This window comes from Chionomys nivalis, chromosome 26 (genome assembly GCF_950005125.1).
Source record: "Chionomys nivalis chromosome 26, mChiNiv1.1, whole genome shotgun sequence".
NCBI lineage: Eukaryota > Metazoa > Chordata > Mammalia > Rodentia > Cricetidae > Chionomys > Chionomys nivalis.
This window is the reverse complement of record NC_080111.1, coordinates 17920967-17942012: the sequence shown is the minus strand read 5'-3', so window position 1 is coordinate 17942012 and position 21046 is coordinate 17920967. Positions and strand designations below refer to the sequence as shown.

The window sequence follows — 21046 nt, the reverse complement described above, 5'->3', positions numbered from 1 at the left end:
ATATATATCAACAAAAGTGACAGCTGGTCTTCTCAGGACTTGGTCATTATCCCAATTATCTCATTATATCAGTGGCCCTAAAGATGCCTTTGCCCACAGGTGACAGGACGCAGTTTAGAGAAGTGATACCCACATGCCCAAGAATTGGGGTCAGGGTAGTTTTTGGTTATTTGGTGGGTTACAGATATTTGTTATAATTTAGGGGATATAGGAATATAAGATAAAAAGATAATTATTAATATCAGGTAGTTTGTATTGGCATGGATTTTGTATATTGGTACAAATTTAAAGTTTTTTTTTTTTTAACAGAAATGGCTTAAATTAAGATATAAGAGCTAGCCAATAAGAAGCTAGAGCTTATAGACCAAGCAGTGATGTAATTGATACAGTTTCTGTGTGGTTATTTTGGAGGGCTGAACAGCCGGGAACAAAGAAGCGGCCTCCTACCACAGTCCACGCTGACTTGGGGGATGGCATGTAGATGCCCATGGTCCATGCTGACGGTGGGAGGCACCTGTGTTCAGTGACATCCATGGTCTGTGCTCCTGCTGGAAGCCATGAGGATGTCTGTGGCCCATGCTGTTCCTGAGGACATGCTGATGTCCACAGTCAAGGCTGTGGCAGGGGACTTTGTGGCTGTCTATCATCTATGCTGCCACTGGCTATTATAAGCAGGGAAGCTTCTCTCGCAGTGGTACTGATGACTGCGGACTCACAGTTGAGAATGAGAGGCACTGAAGGCTTCTGTGACAAACTCTCCTCAAAAAGAAAGTCTAGACAGAAAGCTATTGGAGAGTCCTTTAAAATCGTGATAAAGATGTGTAGCTCTTCACAGCTGGGGGCTTCTGCTTGGGGTTGGAGGACTCAGTTTTCTTTAAGGTGCTGGCTACTGGCAGTTTGACCATGATCCAAAGAGTATAGGCAACACAAGTTGGACTTGGTTATTTTTTTCTTTTTCGGGAAAAGCATCATGGGAGGGTAGACCTTGGAGGACTGGAAAATGAGTGTGATTAGGGTATATTTTATGAAATTCCCAAATAATCAATAAAAATATTATGTTGGGAAAAAAAGAGTATCAAGGGGCAGATGGGGAACTTGGGGACAGCAACAAGGTTCCAGGCCTACCACCATGCTTATTCTTATGATATGATATGATATATGATATGATATGATATGATATGATATGATAAAGAGGGACATGTAGGTGCAGAGTTCTGGAGAGGCCATAGAGTTGCGGAAGGCATGTATTGAGTTTGGAGGAAGAATGAAACCCCGAGGGTCCTTGACGGTGTGATGTGAGATGGTGACTTCAAGGAGCTTTGGCCACTGCACATTTGAGGCCAGATGGGAATGCAGGATTCTCAGAGGAAGATAGAGACCATGCCCAAGACTCAGGGAGATGTACATGCCTAGAGAAACCAGTGTGGTCAGACAAAATACTGACCACACAACCAAAATGTTAATGACCAAAAAACTAAGGTCTCATGACCAAAACATGAGTGGTAAAGGAAGTAAGGACTTAAATTTTATATTCAGCTTTATTGAAATGTAACTTGTGCATAATAAAAGTCAAAATCATAAGTGTATAATTTGATGAGCTCTTACAACCTGATCACTACCCAAACCTTTCCCATTGCTCTAAAATTTTCCTTGGTTTGCTTTACTACCTGTGATAGCTTCAATGTAATTGGCTCCCATGACCTCATAGGGAGTGGCTCTATTAGGAGGAGTGGCTTTGTTGGAGTGGGTGTGGCCTTGTTAGAGGAAGTTTGTCATCGTAGTGGTGGGCTTTGAGGTCTTAAATATGCTCAAGCCACACCCAGTGGGATAGACCACTTCCTGTTGCCTGCAAGATAGAGGACTCTCAGCTCCAGGACCGTGTCCGCTTGTGTTGTAGGGAGCTGTGGGGCTGCGTCCCACAACCCGGCTAGCTTTACCTGAAATAATTACACGGAAACTGTATTCTTTTAAACACTGCCTGACCCATTAGTTCCAGCCTCTAATTGGCCAGCTCTTACATATTGATCTAACCCATTTTTAATATTCTGTGTAGCACCACGAGCTGGCTTACCAGGAAAGATCTTAACCTGCATCTGTCTGGAGTGGAAGAATCATGGCGACTGCCTGACTCGACTTCTTTCTCCCAGCATTCTGTTCTGTTTACTCCACCCACATAAGGGTTGGCCTATCAAATAGGCCTAGGCAGTTTCTTTATTAATTAACCAATGAAAGCAACAGATTAGAAAGAAATCACTCCCACTTCACGCTTGCATGCCACCATTCTCCCCATCATGATAATGATGGACTAATCCTCTGAACTGTAAGTGAGACCCCCTCAATGCAATCCTTCCTTCTTTGAGAGTTGCTGTGGTCATGGTGTCTCTTCACAGCGCTAGAAATGCTAACTGTGACACCGTTCCTCATTCCACTTGCCTATACACCCCACACCCACCATCCTTGGAGCATCTAAGAATGGGCCGTCACTTTGCCTATTTCAAAACTTCATATAATCTGCTATGAAGTGCATGCTCGTGTGTCACACAGCCCCACCCCGTGGTAAAAGCTAGTTCTTCTTGGTGGTATCGGAGGCAGGGCCAGTTGGAATAATGGGTCATCTAGGTGAAGCTCTCATGAATGAGTCTAGTGCCCTAGAGCCAGCAGAGAAGAGGACAGAGGGACACACAGGACATGAGAACTTGGCAGCCTACAGCTCAGAAGTGGGTCCTCACCTGAACATGATTATGCTGGCGCTGATATTGGACTTTCAGCACAAAGAGGAATTCATTCTGTTGGCTATAAGTCGCTATGTCCACAAGACTTTGTTACGGTATCACAAAGACAGACTCATAGACACGCTGGGCTTCTATCACTTAGTACAAGGGTTATGAGACTCGTCTACACTGCGTTTATCTGTATTGGTTCCTTTTCTTGTTGAATTCAATTCTACTGCAGACATAAACTACAATATACTTGTCACTCACCAGCTGACAGACATTTCACTTGTTTCCAGGTTTGGGTTATTATGAATGAAGTTACTAATAACGTGTGACTATCTACTTCTATGTCATGGGTAATAGAAAGGAGTAGAATTGTTGGGTAATAAGGTAAATATTTATTTAATTTCTGGGAAACTGCAAATTGGTTTCTAAAATGACTGCACCTTGTTACAATTGTACAAACATGCAAAGATTTCTACGATGCTGCATCCTTGTCAACACTTGGCATTGTCGGTATTTTTAATTGTAGACATCCTAGGGACTGTAAAAGTAGTCTGTGGTTTTAATTTACATTTCTATAATAATTTTTATGCTGTGCATATTTTCATCTCAATATTTTTATCTGTATATTTTCCTTAGTAAGATGCCTGTTAAGGATATTGGGTTGCTTTATAAATCTGTTAGTGAGTTTTAAGTCTCTTGTATGTTTTGGAAAATAGTTCTTTATCAAATGTGCCTTTTGGAATTTTTTTTCTGTTAGTAGTTTTACTTTTCATTCTGTTGTCATTGCCTTTCAAAGATCAGAAGCCTAGTTTAGTGAAGTATAGATTGTTTCTTTTATGTGTCATGTGTTTAGAGTGGCAATCAGCATCTTCACACATTTGGACGCTACCTGAAAGTATCGTCAGCTTCCTGGTGCACCACATCCTGTCACAATGCTGGGTGACTGCAAGACTCAGAAACAACAAAGTCAAGTGACCGTGGGGTGAGACCTTTGAAAGTGTAAAACAAGATAAATATTTTCTTCTTTGGGCTATTTTGCCAGGTATTTTTGTAACAGTACTGAAAACTTCTGATGAACACCTAGTCTCGCCTCTCGGATGGTCTGGGCTTCTCATAGCTGCTGCTTTGGGTTTGTTCCCATGTGCATGAGGGGTGCAGTTCTGCGGAGGTTTGTTTTGTTTTGTTTTGTTTCTAACCATCTTTGTCTGGTTCTGTTATCAAGACAATGCAGGGGGTCAGTTGTGGGCAAACGCTTTTGATTCTGCAGAGGCAGGTAGATCTCTGTGATCTGTGGGTGTTGAAGACAGCCTGGTCTCCATAGTGAGTTCCTGGCCAGCCAGGACCCCCCCACACACACACACAGAGAGAGAGAGAGAGAGAGAGAGAGAGAGAGAGAGAGAGAGAGAGAGGAAGAGAGAGAGAGAGAGAGAGGAAGAGAGAGAGCTCCCCCTGAAAGATAACGCAGGCATCATAAAATGAGTTTGGAAGCATTCTCTTCTAACTTTTGGAAGCGTTCATGTAGAACTGACTGTTTTCTTAAAATGTTCAACAGAATTCACCTGCCAGGCTGTCTGCTTCAAGACGGGTGTGCCTGTGGACGATTCCTAGAGCTCACTCCTCACCTTTACATGGAGCAGACCATGTTCCATCCTCAGGGTGCAGATGGATCTCTGTTCCCAATGCTGAGCTCTCCCACGCCATTCAACCATCCCCACACTAACCCCACCGAGAGCCTACCTGTTCCTCGGCATCAGCGTGCCGCCTTTTCTAGAAGGTCGTGAGAATGATCTCATAGGATGTGACCATTTGAATACGGCTGCTTTCGCTTATTAAAATGTTTTTGACATTTATCTGTTTCATACATTATCACAGTTTTATGTGGATGCAAGACCATTTGTTTTGTACTCTCATCTTGAGAGATATTTAGGTTGTTTCAAAGGTTTCTGGACACTCTAAATAAAATCTTCTATTATAAAGTTGGATGTGCTGGTTGTTTTTGGTTTGTTTCTTTTGTTTTGTTTCTATTGAAAACTATCCAGACTCTCTGATATGTTAGAATATTGGGTGATTTTTGATGTTTTAAATGTGATTATGTAAATTTCTGGGTCTCTGTAAGATTTGCTAATTTTATGTATATGTTTGTTTCTTTTTTAGAGGTGAGCGGTCTAGTTATAATCAGACCACAGTTATCTGCCTTCTGTGGGGTAACGGTGGCAATGTTTTTCTTTCTAAAGCCTTTGTTATGCTGTGAGAAAATTCGTGTGTTCTAAGAGTTTGGTGTTTTATTGCCATCGATTTCTCCAAGTCGTAATTAATTCTTTGGCTGTCTTCCAAGTTTATGCTGGAGTGGAGCCCACTTTGGTTTTATTGCAGCAGTCAACACATAAAATCAGGAATTGTCTTCTCAAGCCTTCTCTGATGACTTTCTCCCATACTTTCTAGCTTCATGGGCCTCTTCACTATGGCCCCGAGAGACTGGGTCCTCGTATGATCTCACCCTATGCTGTTAGTACCACATAATCCAGATCCGAGCATGTCTACCCCTCCACCCTCACCCCTCCCAGTTTCTCTCGTAAAGGCTCAGTGTTCTCTTATTCTTGGGTACCTGCATGACTGACAAGCCAGTATAAACTGGTTTGGAGCTGGCCTTGGAGCAAGACCAACAGAACAAGAGCAAATGGGGTTTCCCCCACGCTCTTTGTATTTGAGAAGCCTCTCTTCTTCCTCATAGCTCAGTTTAGCCCTCCGCAAAGTGAAGGCCGCAAGATAAATAAGGAAAGAAGAAAATACAATGGAAGCACCCTATTTATTAAATTGGATATTTGGCAAAAATATGTTCATTTCATTATACAATGCTTTCTACCTGTACTTCCATTTATTTTTGTATGAGTGAGCTATTTTATTTTAAAAAGATGAAATTTAAAGATGATTAAAAATGATTAAAGTTTAAACTTTCCCATGACCACAAAAACTGAAAGGCTGTGAACGAAGGTGTTCCTCCACCATCCTGGAAAGGGATTACCATAACTTAGAATTGAAAGGATTTTCACAACAGAGAAATTCCACTGGAGATGAGAGAACAATAAAAATTTAAACTATTTAGAGGTCACGACAGAAAATAAAATACCCCGAGTGGGAGACCAACAAAGCAAGCAGAAACAGCAACCTGAACTGTAAGAAATAATTTCAAAATAGTAAAAAGGAGGCAAAATAGAGGGTAAAAAACCTACATAGTACCGGGAATTTTACAGGAGGAAGCAGGTGGTGGCGCACGCCTTTAAACCCAGCACTTGGGAGGCAGAGGCAGGCGAATCTCTGTGAGTTCGAAGCCAGCCTGGTCTACAAGAGCTAGTTCCAGGACAGGCTCCAAAGCTACAGAGAAACCCTGTCTCGAAAAACCAAAAATAAATAAATAGGTAGGTAGGTAGATAGATAGATAAAAATAAAAGAGAAAGCAGAGCTGTGGAGGAACCGAATCAAGCCACTAAGGATGCAGACACAGCCATCAGACAGTCACTAGAAGAAAAGGCGGGGCTGGAGAGATGGTTCCACCGCGATGAGATGCTGCCTTTGCAGAGCAGCTGGGCTGGGTTCCCAGCACCCACGTAACAGCTCACAGCCTTCTGTAATTCCAGTTTCAGGAGATTTGACACCCTCTTCTGACCTCTGCAGCGACCAGGCACTCAAACGTTTATATGCGTAAACTAAATAAATATAATTAAAAAATAAGAAAACTCAATAGGGACAGTAAATACAAGATTAGCTAAGGTTAGGAAGGAATTAGCAGATTTGAAGACAGGTTTGAGGACATCGTCAGAACGGTGGACAAAGCATGAAAGCGTGCACAGCACAGAAACACAGCCGGGGGCGCATGCGTGAGAACATGCGTGAGAGCATGCGTGAGAGCATGCCAGCGTCACATATACCAAGGGAGAACTCTGCAGACTAGACAGAAAGCAGGGAAAGACTACTGACGGATAAACTGAAGATTTCACATAAAGACAAAATAAATAAAACTAAACCACAATACCAATTAATTCTCTATAATTTTCTCAGAAAAAGAAAAGATAGAATACTTGCTGAAATCAAAAGGAAGAAAAAACATCAAAGAAAATATCAGACTAATAACTTATAGAAACACAAAATACAAAAATTCTCAGAAACCATTAGTTGACTCTACCAATTTATACAGGAAAGACAGCAACAGGATCAAACCAAGTACATCCAGGGAATGAAAAATGGAGCCAACATTTTTTTTTCTTCTTCTTGGTTTTGGTTTTTCGAGACAGGGTTTCTCTGTAGCTTTGGAACCTGTCCTGGAACTTGCTCTTGTAGACCAGGCTGGTCTCAAAGTCACAGAGATCCACCTGCCTCTGCCTTCCGAGTGCTGGGATTAAAGGCATGAGCCACCACCACCGGGTTATGGCTCAACATTTAAAGGCTCAGTTACTGTGAGCTACCACAACAACACATGTCCACAAGACTAATCATCTCAGTGCATGTGGAGAAATCATTTAAGATACTGTCTTGCTAAAATAAAAAGTAAAACTTCTTCAAAGGGCGCCTGAAGCAGCAGCATCAGGCCTCATGCCTGCCTGAGAGATGCGCAACGCTTCCCCTGAGGCTCCAAGTCTGAGCTCACTCTCACCACTCAGCACAGTATTGCATCACGAGTGGGAAATAGAAGTGTCTCTTATTAGCCGGGCGGTGGTGGCGCACACCTTTAATCCCAGCACTTGGGAGGCAGAGGCAGGCGGATCTCTGTGAGTTCGAGACTAGCCTGGTCTACAAGAGCTAGTTCCAGGACGGACAGGCTCCAAAACCACAGAGAAACCCTGTCTCGAAAAACCAAAAAAAAAAAAAAAAAAAAAAAAAAAAAAAAAAGTGTCTCTTATTTATAGTTTCACATAGAGACTTCAAGTGGCTGTATCTACAGATCCATTAAATACATCTCAGAAGTTAGTTATTAGTTTTCCAAGTGTATTAATATGTCTTAAGGATAACAAATCACAAGCAGTATTTGTTCTAAGTGGTTTATGATTCAGAAAGTGGGCATAGTCCCATGGCCTTCCTCCCTTCAACTGAAGTGCTGAATCCTTGGTCTGAACACTGTTTCTCCTGAGAACTCTCCCGCCCTCTGCTGTCCAGGAGTTGAAATACAGTAATGATGGTCACTAGCATTCACATCTATTTGAGAAGAAACACTCCTCTACCCGCCTGCATTTATAGTCAGACGCTAAGAAATGGCTTGGACATCTGAGGCAGCGTTAGGGGTCAGAACATTTTCCTTATTAAAATGCAAAGCATGCTCATTTCTGGTAACACGATGATTCAATCTCACTGCTTAGAGATAACCACCATTATAAAGTACTGTATATCCTTCTGGAATTGTTTCTATGAATATATTCCTATATTATTATTAGAGATAACTACCATTATAAAGTGCTATGAATCCCTCTGGAATTGTTTCTGTGAATATATTCCTATATTAAATTTATTGTTATTATTACAGAATTGAGATTAAACGATACATAAAGGTTAGTATGTGCTCTTTACCCAAAATTATATTATAGATTGTTTCCTACATGACTGACAAACCTTCAAAACGGAAATTTAAAATTGCTTTAGAGTACTACAAATATATAATTATAACTCTCTTATTGGGGGATTTAGATTATTAAATTATTTCTAACTATAAGTAGCCCCATAAGACAAAAATTCTTGTACACTCATAATTTTATGCTTTCATCACCTAAAACCATAATTTCTGGCTCACAAGAGCTGCACCTTTTGTTTCTGGACCTGTTTCCTTGAGAGCCGTTCAGGGAGAATAATGCCATCCTTCTGAGCAGCGTTTTGTGAGGATACAGGGAGAAGGTGCCCGTAAGCATGCTTTGAAAACTGTATTTGTTAGTCACTGTTTGCATGTGACACATATTAGATTGCCAGGTGTTGGCAATATCTTACATCAATCTTAATATCAATCAGAGTCTCAATCTTCAACCTCATAAAATCAGAAAGATAATTTCTTAATAAATGTTAATTCCTTTATTTGAGAGTAATGAAATAATGATTGTGTCACACACACTATTATGGCTCAGTTGACAATTCTATTAATCTAAATTTTCCAAAAAAGGAAAAATTACTATAGAAACAGGATAATTATTAAGGATGCATTTTTAGTCTGTATCTAGAAATTACACAGCTAATCTGAGTTCATTCTCAGTTTGCTTGTGCCTTTTTCAAATCTTTAAAGCTACGCCTGTGGGTTTTCATAAAAAAGATAATTTGAAGACTAATCCGACTAATTTGTTCACACAAAACACAAAGCCCAGGGCGTTATTCATAGAGTGGGCTCTTGCTTAGTATAAAATCTATTGTATCCTACTGAGGCAGGCTAGAAACACAGACATGATGGAGACATGGGAGAAAAGGACCCTTCACCCCAGAGTCTGACCAGTTCTTCTCACCAGCTGAAAACGAAGGATTCTAACACAGTTAGCAACAGTATCTATGAGGTTGTCAAGAGAAAAATAGTATTTCTTTTATGCAGAGGTATTTCCAAGTTAGAATGTTGTAGCAATGAATCATGCTTGAGACCTAAACAAACAAGGCCTTTCTTCTTCCTCAGGGATAAACCAGCAATTTTCTAGGAATCTCACCGGAAGCCCTATTTACAGAAAAGGACACAGCTTAATCCCTCTACAACTCTTATGACGCACGGCTTTATTAGAACTGTCATCCAATCAAAGACACCTCGAGAGCCACCCTATGACCTTACTTATTAAGAACAGACAGAAAAGGTTTTAAAGATGTGTCTTAGAAATCTTTTGAGTTGTAACTTAAGAGTCACCAAAAGAGTGAATCTACAGAGCTACTGCTAAGACACTTGAGGGCATACCCTCCTTCGAAAGCCTACCCCTGTGATCCTGGGTGGGTCTCTAACCTATATCAATTCCTATGCTGCCTAAATCTATGCTTAAAATCTCTTTTTAATCAACGTCAACTCTGTCTCATACTAGCTTATCGCAACATTCATTTTTACAGCGAAGTCAAGGGTGGGCTTCACCTCAATGGAGTCCCTCAGGTTAAGGCCTTTGCAGGCTGCTGACCGCCACTGCCACTCCTATAGTCTTCACCAAAGGAATAACGTGGATACTGCTGTGCTGTGTGATGTTTTGATTGTGTTCTGACAAAGCTTGCCCGGGGTCAGAGGGCGGAGCTAGCCACTAGCTGACCATAGAGGTTTGGCGGACTCTAGAGAGGGACAGGAAGTGGTAAGATGGGGCAGAGATAGTATCTTGGCCCCTTTTGGACAGAGGAACAGAAAGGGTAGGAAGTAACTCGCAGCTGCTCCTCTGCTTCTCTGATCTTTCCATGTTTTTACCCTGATTTCTGACTCCTCATTTTTATTGATAAGATTAATTAGATTTATGCTTCCCGGGTGAGGACTTTAGCTCAGTCTACCCAGTCTCTCTATTACTTCAGGTCTCAAAATTTGGGGTCATGTTTGGTTGAGGGCTTCAATCTTTAAAGGTACCATCTTATTTTCTTTTATTGGAGACAGAGTTCTCACTTTGTAGCCCAGGTTGCCCTCTGATTTGAGATCCTCAACTTCAGCTTCCTAAATGCTGGAAGATTTACAAGTAAACTCCCCCACATAGGACTTGCGTTCTATTAAACCTATCCATCTGTACGTAAGAAATTTAGGGAGATACGCTTGGAGAAAAGGGAGACATTAGACAAGCAAGGTTGAAATAATGCCCGCACCCCAAACGTTCCATTATTTTTACTGCCCACTAATAATAAGGAAGGAGAGAAGCTTTAGAGAGCTACTTAGTAATTCTATCTTTATATCACAACTGAAGGAACAGTTCCTGACAACACAGATAAACCAACAGGGCCAGGAAAACAATTTGACACCCCCCCCACACACACACAAGTCTTAGGGTCTAAGAAAAAAAGATTTTATTTTACCACTAAGGCCGGGGATCATTTGTAGTGAAAGAGATCAATGTTGCTCTCTAAACAAGTTCAAATGTCTTACTTAACATTTCCCGGCAACTTAGAAACAATGCTAGTCCTAAGATACTACTTTAATTGTTTTGTAGTTCGTGCTTCGCTCTTTGTCTGTTTTGTAGTTCGTGCTTCACTCTTTGTCAACCGCTGTTTCACTTGATCTCTGTAAAAACCCACACCAGGCACGGAAAATATTGTTGTCGTCATTTTACAAGCAAAGAGGAAAACCCAAAGGCACTGAATGACTGACCTAATATTACCGACAGGATTCCGACACTTTTCCTATGTAGTCCTGTCGATCTGAGAGGAAGATCTCCGAAAGGACAGAGGAGATGGGGCGAGCAACAGAAGGGTCTGTCTCTCTTGCTAAGTAAGGTCTCATGCTGAGGGGTTCTCTGACTCCAGGGGACCCAGCATTAATTTCTTAGAGTTTGGTTCTAACAACCTACAGAAGGTAACGTTGCCTGTAAGTCACATCTGTAAACGCGCTGTTTCTTACCCTTCTCTTGGTCCCGCTTCTTATTTAAACTCTTAGCTTTCTCTGTGGGTTCTGGTCTCTGGGTCTAACTCCAAAACTCCACTCTCCAAACAAGTCGCGTCCTTGGTATCCAGGGTAACCACACAGCGGAGTCGATCCTGCCCCTTCGACTCTTCCCATTGGTCAGTTGGATTGAGTCCCTTGACCAATGGGCTTGAAGCAACGGCAAGACTCGTCTACCAATCGGTTCTTGTCAATCTGTCGCACCGCCTCCTGGGATATGTAGTTCAAATGGCCCAGGGTACTTTGATGTCTAGTCCCGTTAGAACTACACATCCCAGCGGCCTCCGCCAAAGGGGCAGAAGAAGGCAAAGAGTCCGGGTCAGGTGTCCACAAGGCGCTTTGAAGTTCTAATTTTTTTTTTTTTTTAAACCGGGTTTATTTTGCAGCTGCGAAGCGGTCGCCTTCCAGGCTGACCCGAGGCAGCCTCGGGGTTCGGGCGTCCAGGGCGGGCATGCTGAGCCGTCTCCAGCCTTGCGCGCTACGAGCGCGGCTGGGCGCCTGGTTCGGGGCTCCCGGGGCCCGGTCGTGCGTTTCCGACGGGGATCGGCGGGGATCGGCTCCCCACGGGCCTCGGAGGGAGTGGACGCTACCGGTGAGCCCGTTCGGGCGGCTGAGGGCGCGGCTCCCGTGCCACCTGCTCGTGCGGCCCCTGGATCCCCACGCGCACCCGGACGGCGACCGCGTGCAGGTGGCGGTGTGCGGCGTGGGGCTCCAGGCGGGCGGCCTGGACGGCCTGCAGGTCGAGTACGACGCTGCTCGGCAGGAGATGGCCATCCTGTCCGACGACATCGACCCCCGGGCGTCAGTGGAGGTGAACGCGCCCGTCAAGTTTGGCAAGTGAAGTGGAGACGGGTGTGGGGCGCAGCACCGCTGTCTTAGGTTTCCTTGCACTCTGCTTTCTGATTTAATTGGCCCCTTCAGGAGCCCTCTTTCTAAAGTGACACTCTTGGATTCAAAACCGAATGGAAGCATGATTCTTCTTGGTCACAGCCATTAGTAAAATGATTCGTCGTTCAGAGTTTTGATAACCTATTCAGTGACTCGGTGTCCACCTTGTTTACATCGTGGGGCTGGCTTCCTCCTCAGCTCTGTGTATAGCTGTCTCATTACTAACCCGGAAAAATGTACTTGCTTTCCAGCAGACACCCAAACTAGTAGGTGCCCGTTCTTTTAGGCTAAGTAAATTCTCTGGGAGTAGGGAGCTTTGAAGCGATTAGTAAGGCTGCCTGGGAAAATTCATAATAGTACCTACAAAACATATTTCTTAGGTATTTGGGTCCCGTTATTTCCCAGATGCAAATGCACACGTACTTTTCTAGGGAGGCTTCTCCAGGCCACCATTCCTCCTGGAGCAGAAAGACGATGATCATAACAGCATTTACCTAGCATGAGGTTATTTTTATTAACCCTGACAGTCGTGCTATAGAGTAGATACTTATTGTTACCATTTTAGATGAGGAAATTCAGACATTAGGAAATGTCATAAACAAGTAATATAAGTGAACAAACAAGAAACCCGGAGGTGTTATGAAACTTACTTTCTAGATGCCTTTTCCGCCCAAAATACAAAGAGATGGAGCTAGGGTTTGAGCTGACAGGAATGGCTCAGCTATTATGCTCTTTTGTGTCTCAACTTCTAACTAACCGAGATGAGTAGGAGGCTGTGCCCTCCAAATCTAATAATTTGAAGGGGCTGGTGAGGCTCTACCACATACAGATTAAGGTGGTGTCTTAGGGTTTCTGTTGCTGTGAAGAGACACCATGACGGCAATCAGAGGTTCCGTCTGTTATCATCATGGTGGGACATGGCATCCAGGCAGATGTGGAGAGGTAGTGGAGAGTTCTACAACTTGTGCAGGCAGCAGGAAGTGGTCTGTGTCACTGGGCGTGACTTGAGCATAGGAGACCTCAAAGCCCACCCCCACAGTGACACACTTCCTGGAACAAGGCCACACCTCCCATTAGTGCCACTCCCTTTGGGAGATGTTTTCTTTCAAGCCACCATAGGTGGGTATCAGCGGAGAGCTAAACAACTTAAAACAGCACCTTTGGAAATGGATGCTGCCTCCGCTGGCAATCCCAGATCTCGTTAGCTCTAAGCAGAAGCCTGTTTCCAGTGTACTGTCTCCATGCCTACGTTCCATAGGGCTCTCTAATCTGTATAGCTAGTTATTTGTTCTTCTGACTTGTGGGAGTGGCTGAGTGGACATAGCACCACTGCTGTGGTGTCCAGCCTCAGCTCTTCATCTGAGCATCTCCCCAAAGAGCAGAGCGCGTGCAGAATCCCATTCATCTTCCGTGTGTTTGTCAGAGCTGCCTGTCTCTTGCTGTGTGACAGGATTCAGTTGGGAAATAGGCTGTGCAGTTATTCCCATTTCTTCTCGCTCAGTGTGTTGTTGCTAATTTAAACCATTGCAATGTAGCTGAGGAGATTCCTTCTGTAAGTATTAGAGAGGTGGCATTGGGTCCCAAGAACTTGCTTGGGTGGAACATAAGGCTTGGGTTTTTTTCTTTTTTTATCAGTTTCATACAAGCTAAAGTCACCTGGAAGAGAGAGCCTGGCCTCAATTGAAAAAGAAGGATGCCTTCATCAGACTGGCCTGTAGGCAAGACTGTGAAGCAGTTTTTGATGGATGATTGATGTGGAATGCTCAGCCCACTGTGGTTGTCCTGGTTTGTATAAAGAAAGCCTGCTGAGAGAATCATGGAGAGCAAGGCAGTGTTGTCTGTGCTCTCTGTTTCAGTTCCTGCCCTGAGTTCATCCTGACTCCCCTTCGTGATGGACTGTTAGCTATGAGATAAATCTTTTCCTTCCGCAATGGTTTTGGCCAGTGTTTTATCTCAGCAACAGTAACTAGGACAGTATATATTGCTGTACTCTGGGAATCATTGATATTAATGTGGATTGTATATTCATTATAACTGTTTAAAATCTTGTTGTTGTTTAGTCTGATGAGACAGAATCTCTCTATAGAGCCTTCACTGTCCTGGAACTCACTATGTGACTAGGCTGAGAATGATTCCTATTTTTCAAACTTTCCTCAAAAACACTCTTATTTATCCACAATATTGTAGCTTTAGTTCTTCTTATCTTAGGTTTTGGAAAGGGGTTCTGGTTATTAAAACTTATTTCAAGTACCCTGTGATATAGCTTGTATGGTAATATTCCCATTCTGTGCTTGTGAAAGGCAGGAGTAGAATCTGAACGCCTGAGTCACGATCACATACTCTGACCCATGCCGTTGTGATATGCTTCTGATTAGGGGATCCGTATTTCAAATCTTCTGGAACGTAGGTCAAGGCTAGCCGACCTACCTGACATTTGGTGACTCGTTAATTCACTGCCGTGTCCTTTCTCCTTTGTGTGTGTTCTCTAGTTGGGCTGGGAGCTCCTAAACTATTGCATGTGAGACCTGAGTACCAGCCTGTAAGAACGGCCATCTCTGCCCCTTTATCCACAGCTGTGGTGTTTCCTCTCTTTAGATCAGACAAGCCAGGAGCTATAGTCTCTAGAGGCCATTGGAAAGGTCCTGCATTTAGTCCTGCTACATGGTGAAGACCTCTTGCTTTCAGGGAGAAACGATGCTGCTGTCCCCAGTACCGCGGTGAATCCCTGAGGACCTGGTATCTGGGGATATTAAGATGCTCTCAGACCAGGCACTCACTTCTTCCTTCTTTCTGCTTTTGCTTCTAGATTTGAATATCGAGTCGTCAGGGTCCGGCTCTGTAAAGGTACAGAATATTGAATGTGATCGCTGTGAAATCAGCACTGCACAGGGGACCAGCATCCTGCAGGCTGTAAAGGTGAGCGTTTCTCACTCTGTTCCAGTGGTAAAAATACCTTCAACTGTAAAGCACAGAAACAAATACAAGACTTAATTAGTATTCAAATTATCATTCATCTTTTAGAAAGTCTCAAAATATGTGGCTATTTCATTTATGTTTTTAAAAAAATATGAAATGCTTCACCAATTTGTGTCCTTGTGCAGGGACCATGCTAATCTTCTCTGTATCGCTCCAGTTTTAGTGTATGTGCGCCTAAGTGAGCACCGTTTCACTCATTTTTAATATACCAAAAGCGCTTTACTGGAGTACGAGACAGCTAATTTTGCAGAACAACAGATAATTCATCTATTTTTTAGTTAACAATTTCACATTCCATTTTTCTTAAAATGAGATTGGTCTTAGCCATAAATGTTTTAAATTATACCTCCACCAGAGAGTTTGCTGTTATTTCTGTAGCAGGCTTTCTTTTGGGGGCCACTAACCAGCTCCCAAATAATGACGTGGAGATCTATTCGTTATGGGTGCTTGACCTTAGCTTAGGCTCTTTCCTTGCTAGCGCTTATAACTTAGCCTGTTTCTCTTCATCTACTTCTCGCCTCAGGGCCTTTTGCCTTTCTTTCCTTCCGTGTGTCTTACTTTCACTGCTTCTCATGTCTGCCTGGCGTGGAAGTTTGCTTACAGCGTCACACATTAGAGAGACTCCGGAAATCCACTTCAGCTGAGAGCTTCAGCTAGGGAAGCAGGGCTACTTCAGGAAGAGTTCTACAAAGTTCGCTAATAACCTGGGTTTCAGGTTCACATCTGTGACCGTGATGTGTTAGCCACCCTGTAGACAAACCCTTGCGAGAACAGTTGGTTTCGCTCTTTCATACTTTCCTTACAACTGATTCCTGGCCTATTTTATGGACATGCACAGAAGAAAATGTTTCCTTAGTATCATGTGAGTTTACTCTCTCTACCCTCTGTGGGGTTTGTTTTATTTTTCAGAGCCAAAATTTGCATGTCCAAACGAAAGGAGGCAACGTGATCTGTCTGGGAACGGTTTACGGAAACATAGATATCCAAGCCTCACACCACGGTGTAAGATTGAAACTCAGGGACCTCAGCGCTGCTGCCGAGCCTCCCAAAGGGAAGCTTCTATAGGATTGGCTGTGAATGTTTTCTTCTTAGTGCAAGCTCATGTTTGGAACTGAAGTGGTTAAAGCTTGTAATAAATTTTAGTGTGTGATTTAATACCTTTGATAGTTAATTTAGTTCATTAGAATCAGTAAACACTTCATATTTAATTCTGACTTGTCTCTTTAGAGACTTATTTTGATGGTCATGGATTTTCAGTAATTCCACCATTTTGGGAACTGGGACTTGTGTAGGTCCTGTATCTCCTTGAACACTGTGCTCTCCTGGGCTCGCGGCTGTCTGGCCAATCGGAGGGTCAGTTCTGAGATACGCGTACAGTTATAGACAGCACTGATTAGAGGACATGATGTCGGGAGAGGCACCAAGACAGCAGGGCCTCTGGATGAACTGGAGGTGGAATGAGCAGTTGATATGATCAAAATCCGTCATATACTCAGAGAATTCATAAAAATATTGAAAAAGCATCTGAAAATCAGTTCTAGTGTTTCCACAAGATGGCGCCGTGAGACAGAACTACCGCCCCCAAGCCCCCACCTCAGAGATTTGCTGTCACAGGAAGGTGGTGTGTGTTGTGAGCTGTTTTCTTGCCGTGCTGCTAACAGGGAAGTTAAGTCTGGGGACTGTGGGTTTCCAGTTGCTGCTGTGATGGATAGTGCTTTGGAGCTCACAAAATAATCGGAGGTTGTGAGCATATCCCGCAGCTCATTGCTGGCAGTTTTAAAAAATGATCACATTGTATTTATTCATTTATTTGTGTGTGTGTGTGTGTACACAGTGCGTGTGTGTGTGTGCACAGTGCGTGTGTGTGCACAGTGCGTGTGTGTGTGCACAGTGCGTGTGTGCACAGTGCGTGTGTGTGTACACAGTGCGTGTGTGTGTGCACAGTGCGTGTGTGTGTGCACAGTGCGTGTGTGTGCACAGTGCGTGTGTGTGCACAGTGCGTGTGTGTGTGTGCACAGTGCGTGTGTGTGTGTGCCAGGGCACACATGTGGAGGTCAGAAGGACACTAGTTGGGGTTCATGCTCTCCTTCTCCCATCTGGGTCCTGGTGATCACTCTGAGGTTTCTCAGACTTGGCAGCGGCTCCTCACGAGGATCTGCTGGCCCCTTGCTGATGCAGTGCGGTCAGGGGGGCTGTGACATTGTCTCTGGTGTAGAGGGCTCAGTGGGGCTGTGGCATTGTCTCTGCTGGTGCAGAGGACTCAGGTGGACTGTGGCATTGTCTCTGGTGCAGTGGAGTCAGGTGGGCTGTGACATTGTCTTTGCTGGTGCGGAGGACTCAGGTGGGCTGTGACATTGTCTCTGGTATAGAGGAGTCAGGTGGGCTGTGGCATTGTCTCTGGTATAGAGGAGTCAGGTGGGCTGTGACATTGTCTTTGCTGGTGCGGAGGACTCAGGTGGGCTGTGGCATTGTCTCTGGTATAGAGGAGTCAGGGGGGCTGTGACATTGTCTTTGCTGGTGCAGTGGAGTCAGGTGGGCTGTGGCATTGTCTCTGGTATAGAGGAGTCAGGTGGGCTGTGACATTGTCTTTGCTGGTGCAGAGGACTCAGGTGGGCTGTGACATTGTCTCTGGTATAGAGGAGTCAGGGGGGCTGTGGCATTGTCTCTGCTGGTGCAGTGGAGTCAGGTGGGCTGTGGCATTGTCTCTGGTGCAGAGAACTCAGGGGGGCTGTGACATTGTCTCTGCTGGTGCAGTGGAGTCAGGGGGGCTGTGACATTGTCTCTGCTCTGGTCAGTTTCCCATTACTTTTTTCTGAGAATCTGTGGGAAGTTGTTTAAAACAAGTATTTAAATATATGATAAACCTTTTAAATTAAACTAGACAAATGTTTCGAGAGCCTGTACCTTAGGTCATGGCCTTGGTCATGACCTTTAGTTTTTTCAGTCAGATTACCACCTCCTTAGAAGTACAACAGGCAACCCTTGCGGTAATGTGTAGTGTTACATGTGATATCACCATAAGATCCCATGTTTTCTGTGGGGGTCAACACAGGTGTGTTTCTCAAGTGCTCCTCACCTTGTTTCTGGAGACAGCTTCTCACTGAACCAGGAACCAGTGGACTTGGGCCAGGCTGGCCACGCAGTGAGCCCCGGGGATCTGCTGTGTCCACCTAACCCCGCACTAGGGTTATAAACTGGTGGTTCTAGATTTTCCCATGGGTGCTGGGGATCCAGATGCGGGGCCCATGCTTGACTGGCGAGCGCTGTACTAACGAGGTGCGTCTCCAGCCCTAGAATTACAAGCTTTCCATCAGATATGGCCATGTTAGTTGTTAATTTGTCCTGACTGACATGGGTTTCGAACATTTCTTCATTCCTACTTCCTGTGGAACTTTCGTTTCTTTCCTGAGTATGGTGATGTACTCAAGACTTAGTATAGATATTTTTTCTATTTGTCCTTTTAAAACATGTAAAAGTTTATTTAAAAACATAAAAAATATAATTACTGGTTAACAGCACATATTGAGGATTAAACTTCCTGGCTCAACCACTTACTACGTCTTGAGACTTTAAACAAGTTACTTAACATTTCTGGAAAATGTGGTCACAGTAATGGACCTGTCTGAGAAGACTGATAGAAAGATTCAGGCATTAGTGCAGGGAAGGTGCTTAAAACGGGGTCCTGCATACGGTGCCTCTGACACAGGGCTTGCCTACTGTGAGGATGAAGGAAGAGCCACAGGAGAGAGATCACCAGCACCTTACTTCCCTGCCCTGCATGGCGCTGTTTGGAAGGAAGCTTCAGTGCACTTACTCAAACGAGATAATGAAATTAAATGGACATCATAAACAGCGGGACCGTCAGTGGTGTGGCTGTTTTAAATGGTATTATTAATTTCAGAATCAGCCTCTTATAAATTAACAAAGAGTAGATCGTTCATTTGACTGCAGGTTAGATTGATGACACTGCCACTACCACGTGAAATAAAGCTGGGTTTCCAGATACTCTTTCTGTCTGGAGTGCAGAATCACAGTATTTCCTAAAGACTTGATTTTTGTTACTTGTAAGAAGTATGTGTGCGTGTGTGTATAAGTGTGCATAATAACCAAGTGTAGGGAAAAACCCCTCCTTATGTTAAAATTAATTTTAGCAATACCTCTCAGGAAGGTATTTATTTTCTGATCTACCTTTTGTCCTCTCTTTAAATAATTTCTATTAAAAATCAGAGTACAATTTAAGTTAGGCAATCTGCATGTGATACTTTTATCCAGTAATATTTTTGACTATAAATAAGATTTTGCCAATATTTTGCTGTCAACTGAGCTAACCCAAACTTAATTTTTCTAATTTGTGACCGTGGGAGAATTTAGGATTTCTGGGAAATTGTATGAATGATTGGCAGCTATGCTGTGCTGGTGATGTGTGCTCGGATTTTACTTGCTTTCGTTGGCTTTGGTAGTTCAGGGTGTTTTCTGGCTTCCTGGGGGTGTTTTTCATTTTTAATGAACAGTATAGATCCTTGGTACTTTCCAGACCCTCATAAAGAGTATCTAGAAACCCAGCTTTATTCACGTGGTAGTGGGCAGTGTCTAGGTAGAAGTGCTCCTTAGCTAATTCAGGGTGCTTCAAATGTTCCAGTAAATGTTCTTCTTTTGGTGTAAAACAGCCCTATTCCCTGTTGAAAGGCCAGAATATTCCATTTTGTTGCCTGTTTTATAGAAATTCTTGGAGAGCATGAACAGGAAGCAAGTTTTCATGAGTAGAGTTTGTAGGTAAAGACTTTTTTGTTGGAAGGTTGTTTCTCTCCCCTCTCTCTCTCTCTCTCTCTCTCTCTCTCTCTCTCTCTTCCAGTTTTCGAGACAGGGTGTCTCTTGTAGCTCTGCTGGCTCTCAGTTCGTAATCAACTTAAGATAAACAAGTAGTTAAAAAGCAATGTGATCATATACTTTCTAAAAAATACAAGAAGTTACGTACTGTGAATCCAGAGGGGAAAGTAGTTTTACCGTATGCCCCTAAGACCCACTAAATACTTTTCTTTCTTGTTTTACACTATTGTCTTTAGTATTTCATTCTTGAAACTCGATCTTGTTTGCTAACATTTGTTAGCATTCTTTACAGTTTTTGGAAAGCTTGTGAGGAGGGGTGATGCCGATGTCATTGTGTTCAAACAGTGGTACTGCTGGTTTCAATGCCCCATGTACTACTCCAAGCTGTTCCTGGGCAGAACTATGGCAAGCCATCATAGTAATTGAGTGTGTGGTACCAACACTTTCATATTAACACGTTTGTTTATAACATGGTAGAGATGATGTGGAATTCTCAACTGTTTTTGTTTTACATGGCGAACAGTATTTGAAACAAACATGTACTGAATTTTGTTAGGGAAATTTAAGGATGAATAAGAATTCCTCTCATTTTGTTCACTGGAAAGCGACAGCCTTATTAAATGCAAAGTGGAAAAGTTTTAGAAGATTGTAGTTATTACGTCAACACGTGAGAAAAGCCACGTAGCTCAGCAGCATCAAAGCAGGTGAGGCTCAAAATGCATTCATGAGTTTATTATAGGAATGGCAGTACATTGGATTATTAATCAGATAAAAGATACACTCAGAACATCTTCTGTAACAAGTATCTCCCTGCTGTTACTGTGGAAATGGAAGATGGATTCAGACATAAGAAAAGCACAGGGAATGTAATCAGTATAAGAATGTGATAGAAGGGAGGAGACAGTGATCATTTGGAGATAATATAACTGTGCATGTGGACTTTCTCTAATGCAAATACATCTTTGGAATTAGTGAGTTTATTGTGGTTGCTAGATTAAGTTCAAATATAAACATCAAGAAGATAACATGAAATTTCAAGAGCTGCATTGTGTAATAGCACTTTAAGAATGTCTAG

At 43.2% G+C, this 21046-nt stretch overlaps 2 protein-coding genes and 1 pseudogene across 3 annotated transcripts in view; 1 reads left to right on the top strand and 2 right to left on the bottom strand.

The window, feature by feature from the left end:
- Ccdc146 (coiled-coil domain containing 146) overlaps window positions 1-11301 on the bottom strand; it is a 125512-nt gene extending 114211 nt beyond the window's left edge. The window contains exon 1 of the mRNA XM_057758726.1: window positions 11239-11301. The gene's annotated coding sequence lies outside the window, so the exon portion shown is untranslated. The remainder of the gene's footprint in view (window positions 1-11238) is intronic.
- Window positions 11302-11664: 363 nt separating this feature from the next.
- Window positions 11665-21046, top strand: part of Fam185a (family with sequence similarity 185 member A) — a 31952-nt gene continuing 22570 nt past the window's right edge. The window contains exons 1-3 of one of the 2 annotated variants that reach the window (XM_057758716.1): window positions 11665-12113; window positions 14975-15084; window positions 16054-16146. In XM_057758716.1, coding sequence (XP_057614699.1) covers window positions 11732-12113; window positions 14975-15084; window positions 16054-16146 — 585 coding nt within the window. In that variant the 5' untranslated portion in view covers window positions 11665-11731. The remainder of the gene's footprint in view (window positions 12114-14974; window positions 15085-16053; window positions 16147-21046) is intronic. The other variant, XM_057758717.1, reaches the window with a different exon arrangement.
- LOC130867150 (U6 spliceosomal RNA) lies at window positions 15230-15330 on the bottom strand (annotated as a pseudogene).